At 46.1% G+C, this 7638-nt stretch overlaps 1 protein-coding gene across 2 annotated transcripts; it reads left to right on the forward strand.

Annotated features, from left to right (window-relative positions):
• The first annotated feature begins 3856 nt into the window (after window positions 1-3856).
• On the forward strand, window positions 3857-6866 carry LOC124700199 (beta-glucosidase 7-like). 2 transcript variants are annotated; one of them, XM_047232364.1, is made up of 11 exons: window positions 3857-4100; window positions 4202-4260; window positions 4359-4434; window positions 4603-4674; window positions 4776-4863; window positions 5156-5399; window positions 5598-5713; window positions 5812-6029; window positions 6127-6158; window positions 6330-6432; window positions 6542-6866. In XM_047232364.1, exons 1-11 carry the CDS (start codon window positions 3857-3859, stop codon window positions 6808-6810), a joined length of 1521 nt encoding a protein of 506 aa, XP_047088320.1. In that variant the 3' UTR covers window positions 6811-6866. The 2 variants fall into 2 exon arrangements, with proteins under 2 accessions (XP_047088320.1, XP_047088321.1); XM_047232365.1 differs by lacking the exon at window positions 6127-6158 and having other exon boundaries at window positions 5812-6016.
• The last annotated feature ends 772 nt before the right edge of the window (window positions 6867-7638 follow it).

Consider the following 7638-nt stretch of genomic DNA (forward strand, 5'->3'; position numbering starts at 1 on the left):
GCACTTTGAAACAACTTTGAAAACGACATTGCATAGGCTGATTGGCCTGAAGTCCTTCACCTCTTCTGGATCAGTCTTTTTGGGAATAAGAACGATACAAGTTTCATTAACTTCAGTCGGCATGACACCATCTGTAAAAAATTGTTGCACGGCTGCCACAACATCTTCTTTTAACATACCCCAATTTCGTTGAAGAAAACGTGCCGGGAAGCCGTCAGGCCCCGGTGTCTTAAGTGGTCCAATCTGAAAGAGGGCGTCGCCAATCTCCTTTTCCGAAAAAGGAGCCATCAGAGAATCATTCATACGTTCATCGACACAGGTTTGGAGCAGGTTGAGAATCTCTGAGGGATCCACATCCTCATCACGTGTGTACAGGTTCTGAAAGAACTCATTTGCCAAACCTTCCATCTCTTTTGTATCCTTGGTGAATGTCCCATCAGGTCTCTTTAGCTTTGTGATCTTGTTCTTTTGCTGTCTACGGGAGGCCCTACAATGGAAATATTTTGTGTTTCTGTCTCCTCCCTTAAGCCAATCTAATCTTGAACGTTGTAACCACATGAGCTCCTCCCTGTACAGAATTTCGTCCATGTTAGTTTGGAGCTCCTTCCTACGTTTCTCACTGTCCGCATCCGATAGCTGAGCCAGAGTATCAAGTTCAACACGAAGATTCTTGAGCTCCCTTGGAATGGAGGGAAAGCTCTTCGCCTTCCAAGCATGCAGAGAGCCCATCATGGACCCCAGGGATCTACTGATCGCCCCCAGCGACGGCCGCGCGATCTGACCATCCGCGTCATGGCCCAAGGCCGTGTTATCGGCCCATCCCGGTTCAGCTACACGCCTCGACCAGGCAACCTCATAGCAGCGAATTGGCAGTCTAGGCCTTTCCTCTGAAACTTTTTCCACTGATAGCAGGAGAGGTGTGTGGTCTGATCGTGACGACTGGATATGATTGACACGAACCTGCGGGAACGCGTTGCTCCACGCCGGTGAAGCAACAGCCCTGTCAAGCCGCACTCGTACATTTCTGTCACCCAGTTGATGATTATCAAACGTCCATGGGGTACCAGCAAAACCCAGATCGTGGAGATCACAATCCGATAATGCTTCCCGAAAGTCCCGCATCAGCCTTTCGGAGCGCCGTGTACGAGAGAAATGTTCACCCTGCCACATTGCTTCATTGAAGTCGCCTGTCATTAGCCAAGGTTCCGAGGAACGAGGCCGAATGCGCCTCAAAAGTGCCCACATGTGGTGTCGTTCGCTAGCTTTCTGTTCTCCATACACAAAGGTGTCGCGCCATCATTGCTCGTACGGGCCACCTTGGATATGCACATCGATATGGCGGTGGCTGTATGACAGAAGATCAACAGTGATGCCTTGCGTCCAGTAAAGGGCAATACCACCGCCCTTCCCGTCTCCCGAAACCTAGTAACATTCATCCATCCCCAGTCTGAATCTTAAGTTCTTTACTCTATCGGCGCACTGTCTTGTCTCGCAGAGGAAGACAATACTAGGCTTATAGGTCTGTATTAAACAGACCAGCTCCCGAACTGTCCGGGTTTGCCCAATCCCCCGGGAGTTCCAAATTAGGATACTCATTGTGCCCGGCGGTCACCCTCGAGGGATGCCGCCGATCCAGAAGAAGCTCCAGAAACAGAAGTACCGTCTGCAAGTTTGGTCCTCTTATTTTCCTTTGCTGGAGGGTTGTCAAGTGGGTCTGATTCCACTGAATTCTCTCCATCTATAAGCATGTTGGGACCCAGTATTGTCAAGGTAGGATTGGGAGTAGGTGCACCATCAAATCCAAGCCTCCTCTTTGCATTTAGATCTGCCTCTGTCATTGTCTGATCGTTCACCTTGACTGGGCTGGTCGCCATGTCAGAAAGGTCCTTGTTGGAACCATTTGCATGGCATTCAGGGTGTTCAAGCCAATCATAGTAGGGGACGCCGCCCCGCCCTCGACCTTCCGCACCCCTGCCACGACCAGACGAGAGATTTGTGTCGCCGCGCCCACCTCCAAAGGAACCTCCTACACGCTCGCTGCGCAAACCCCCTCTGAAGCTGCTCGAGCCCCTCCCTCTTCCCAGAGGTGTGACATACACAAAATCACCAAATTTCAGTGTGGCCTCGTCAAACACTCCATCGCCGCACTCCTTATAACTGTGGCCCAAAAGACCACATGCAAAACAAAGTTGTCCAATCTTTTCATACTTGACTTCATAGGGGTACCTCTTCCCTGCCATATGAATCGAGACCCACTTGGTAACTGGCAAACGAACATCGTGAAGGACACGCACTCGAACAAAGTCGCCTTGAAAGCTCCCAGCTGGGTTCATCTCTACTTCTTTAACTTTACCCGCAACTCTACCCACTAGCTTCTCCACAATATGTTTCTTCCTGTACGCTGAGGGAAGCTTTAGCACATGCAGCCAAAGGGGAATGATGTTTAGAGCTACAGATGCAGGATCCGACAGACCATCGTACTCTGCTAGCACAATCGACCAATCTCTGAACAACCAAGGTCCACGTAGCATTACTTTCTCTTAGTCGCCGAGACAGAAACAATGGATGACAAAGATATTATCTCCCACTGCCCGCATTGTCACTTGTCTCGCCGGATTCCAGGCGATCTGCATCTGATGGAGGAAGGCCGCATGGGAGAATTTCTTCCGACACACAACGCGCGCCACAGCCAGCCATCGCACGCTCTCAGCAATCTCACTATCATCCTCAATGACAAAATCATCGAATTCTTCGTCCGCAATATCCAGTCTGTCAAACAGGGAATCTAACGCACCTTCTTTCCGCCTATCCGTACTGGCAGAAGCACCATCAAAAGCCTCTGTCGCCGGAGCGAGGCCTGCTGCCGTCTGATCAACGCCATCTTCCGGCGCCGCCATGGAATCTGCCCAGATTTCGCACTCGCCACACGCGAGAAGAAGCAAAACCCTAAGCCGCCGCCTCAAGGGAACCAATCGGTCAAGTGGATCGGGGAGACCGCGAGACCGGAAAGGATCGAGAGGAGGGCGCCAGAGGGTAGGGGAACGGAACCAGGGAAGAGATCGGAGTTCGATTTCCACGAGGACTCACCGCCAGGCTATCGCCAAGGGGAGGACAGAAACCCTAAGGGGTACGTTACGAAGACTATAATTTGTTATTATCTCTTTCTTCTCCACATTTTTGAGTCTGACATTCTGTTCCATATCAATCTATGATTGACGTGGAAACTCAAAATTTCTTTGATCGGAGACGGATACCAACTACTCAATAGACATCATGTCCTTAGTCCTCACTAGGCAATGTCACTACAGATGGGATTTTCTGTAAGAAGATTGTTTCTCATCCCAGCAGTGCCGTGTTCAGTGCCACCTCCTTTTTGCAGCAGTTGCGGTTTCTTCTCGCTGGGAACTGCTAGTTTTGTCTCTGTTCTTCTTTTCTACTACCTCTGTTTCGAATACAAACCTTTTTTAAAAGCTAATTGAACTTTCTAAAAAGGCTTATATCTTGAAACGGAGGTTCTTGCTTGCCGTAGTAGTTCTTAGCTTTTGTTCTGATCAGTCCTAGTTATGGGAGTTGCTATTTTGTTGCTTGCCGAGTGTGGCGTTCTCTTTTTGCAACAAGAACTCTACCTTGCAAGCTCTGGTAGCGCCAGCACAACGCATGCTTGCTTTATGCGATAGATAAGCCTCTGATCAAGAAACTCCTACGTACAAAAGCAGACGATGTCCGCCCACCGCGGCGGCAATTATTTCGACGCCGCCATCTTAGGACGCGGCCCGCCCGCAAATATATACTTGAAGAGAGTGGCATGCTCTCTGCGGCACCGGTGGGTGTAACTGTAAACTGAAGCTGCTGCTAGATGACCGCGAGGTGCGTACTGCTACTGCTTGCCCTGTTGGCGGACGCGTACCATGGCGACAGAGCATGCGTGGGTGCTTCCGAGGCGCCGCCCTGCCCCGGCTGGCTGCAGGGTGGACTGAGCCGGGCGTCGTTCCCCAAAGGCTTCGTGTTCGGGACGGCGACTTCGGCGTACCAGGTGGAGGGCATGGCGGCGGGAGGCGGCCGCGGGCCCTGCGTCTGGGACGCGTTTGCACACACCCCAGGTGGTTTGCTTTTGTGCTTGCATGGACAAGGATAACTAACATTTTCTCATTCAGAACTATGACATTTTTCTCATTCTGTGCTGTGAACTTGTGATGAACAGGAAATATTCCGGGGAATCACAATGCAGACATCACAACAGATCAATATCACCGCTACAAGGTACTACTGTCTCTAGAGTAAACAGAGAGCACATAACTTACATTACATCAGAAAGAACTCCAGGGCTTCACGTTTACTCCTTTTTTATGCTGGGACAGGAAGATATTAATCTCATGAAAGGACTGAATTTCGACGCCTACCGGTTTTCAATTTCATGGTCCAGAATATTCCCAGGTATAACGAATTTGACTGAGTTGTAGCATGCTTGTACATAACAACGATGTTTTTGTGACTGAACACAAAGCTATTGCTGCAACAATCTGATAGACTGAACACAAAGCTGTTGCTCCAACAATCTGATGTTTTTGTGACTGAACACAAATTTTCCCTTGATTTATGTAGACGGTGAAGGGAAAGTTAACGAAGAAGGTGTAGCGTACTACAACAATCTGATAGACTACCTTCTTCACAAAGGTAGCTAAGTATCTACTATTTCAAATTCTCTGGAACTTCAACGGGAATCGAGAATAACCTGAATACAATAATATCTGAACAATTCCCTGATAACTAAGCAGGTATTACTCCTTATGTCAATCTTCACCACTATGATCTTCCTCTTGCACTTGAGAAGAAGTACCGGGGCTGGTTAAATGCTAAGACAGGGTAAGTCAAACTTACTAATGTGTTTGATTTACATCCTTATTCAGAGTTATTCTAGACTTGTCGTTTGGAATTAGAAGCATACAAGATAAAAAGATTTAGACAAAATACTAGTTACTCTTTTACAGTGAATTCCCTATTATAATTTTTAAGGGTCTTCGAAAATTGAAAGATGAAGATTATGAACAAACAAACTCTATATGCCTGTACAGGTAGATGCAGCATGCTACACCTCTGGTGTGAAAGGTTGTGCAATAAGCAATGCCTGATTATCTTCATAATATTTGTCTTTTAGGGAACTATTTGCAGACTACGCTGACTTCTGCTTCATGGCCTTCGGCAATCGTGTAAAGAACTGGTTTACATTCAATGAACCAAGCAGAGTTGCGCTTACTGGTTATGATAATGGGTATCAACCTCCTCAAAGGTGCACCAAATGCGCTGCTGGTGGAAACTCAGCAACAGAACCTTACATTGTTTCTCATAATCTTCTCTTGGCACATGGTTATGCAGTTGCAAGATACCGGAATAAGTATCAGGTATTTTGTTTTACTTGAACTATATTAGAATTGTACTAATGTGATCGGGCTCCAGGAGTGTAGTTTGAATTATTCTCTTACATAATCAAGTAGGAGTACATTAGTTGTGGAACAATGCCCCCCTACATGATTTTTTTTATTTTGTCTAAATCCATGGATTTGTGCAGATAGAATAGCAACTTAATAAAAAAAATGTAGGCAGCTCAGAAAGGGAAGATTGGAATAGTTCTGGACTTCAGTTGGTACGAGGGGCTTACCAACTCAACTGAAGACCAAGCAGCAGCTCAAAGAGCCAGGGACTTCCAAGTTGGCTGGTAAGGCCAGCCATACTAGTATCCTTTGAGCTTTGACAATGCGTCTTAATAAGGAAAATATCAATGGTAATATCATCAATGGTTGCATCGGGATGCAGGTTCATGGATCCAATAATAAATGGACAGTACCCACAGACAATGCAAGATATTGTGAAAGAGAGGTTGCCTAGATTCACACCTGATCAAGTTAAATTGGTCAAGGGCTCATCAGACTATATTGGGATCAATCAGTACACAGCTATCTACATGACGAAGGAAAAATTGGTGAACCAGACGCCTATTAGCTACTCAGATGATTGGCAAGTCCATTATAACTGTGAGTTCTCTTTCTTTTCTTATCCTGTAGGTTTCACATCAATAAATATATCGCGATAAATATTATCGGTTGATCCTTTGTTGCTGAAATTTCACAGATGAGCGAAACGGCAAAGCGATTGGACCAAGGGTATATTTGTTCACCACTGCATATTTATTTTCAGTTCATGCTTTGTCAGTTCATCTTAAGCTAAGCTGCAACGATTTTCAGCTCTATTTATTTTCTTCGACCACTGCATGTTTGCACTGTTGAGTTCATATTCATATGATGAATCCTTGTCGACACGTGAATCGTTTACAGGCAAACTCTGATTGGCTCTACATCACCCCGTTTGGGATGTATGGGTGTATGAATTATATCAGGCAGAAGTATGGAAATCCAGCAGTGCTCATAATGGAAAACGGTACTGAATATAGCTCTGTACTTCGATCCAGTTTTCAACTTCATAACTCGCAATCCTATTATCAATCATCTTATCAGTCATAGCACTAATCTTATTATCATGTCGCCAGGAATGGATCAACCTGGGAACCTCACCCGCGATGAGTACCTGCAAGATGACACGAGGGTTGGGTACCACCTGAGTTACCTGAGCGAGCTGAAGAGAGCCATCGACGATGGTGCCAACGTGCTTGGCTACTTTGCATGGTCTCTTCTCGACAACTTTGAGTGGCGCTTAGGTTACACGTCCAAGTTCGGCATCGTGTACGTCGACTTCAATACCCTCAAGCGCTACCCGAAGAAGTCGGCCTACTGGTTCAAACGCCTGCTGAAACACTGATGACGTGCCTCTGAATTAACCAACCTGGGGTTATCGTCATCATGTTGAGTTCCTACCTACTGTTGATGTTGTTCGGATGGCACCACATACCAGAGGCAGATCTGTTCTAGAGCTACTAGATGAAAATACATTAAAGATGGCACAATGAATGATTCAGTCTTGCATTTCATGTTTCTTGCAATTTCATGTAGTTCTTAGGAAGTTTTTTTTTTCTAGGGAGGACATACACTGAGTTGATAAACGGTTAAGTCAATTTGCAAATTTAGCTAGCTGAACGAGCGCCCCAAAATTAGGCAGGCTCATCCTACACAGCCACTACGGGAGAGCTCCAGTCTGCCGACGGCTGCCAGCCGTCGGCACAGCAAAGAAGGCATTTTTTCCAATTTTCTTCTTATTCTTTTTTACTTGTTAATCTTTCACAATCACACTTACACTTAGTACACCTAATATTAGGTCAAATTGCACTTGTAGTCAAACTTCCCAGTTGGTCACCCATCCTCACACTACTCCTGCCCCAGCACGCTTAACTTCTTGGTTCTATTCGAATGAGCTTCCATGAAAGAAATGGCGCCCTTGTTGTTAATACTACCATATCAATCACACTTACACTTAGTACACCTAATATTAGGTCAAATTGCACTTGTAATCAAACTTCCCAGTTGGTCACCCATCCTCACACTACTCCTGCCCCAGCACGCTTAACTTCTTGGTTCTATTCGAATGAGCTTCCATGAAAGAAATGACGCCCTTGTTGTTAATACTACCATATCAATCATATTAACCCTTTGACCGTGCTGCCACATCTCTATATTTTTGTATTCTAAACAA

This window comes from Lolium rigidum, chromosome 3 (assembly GCF_022539505.1).
Source record: "Lolium rigidum isolate FL_2022 chromosome 3, APGP_CSIRO_Lrig_0.1, whole genome shotgun sequence".
Classification (NCBI taxonomy): Eukaryota; Viridiplantae; Streptophyta; class Magnoliopsida; order Poales; family Poaceae; genus Lolium; species Lolium rigidum.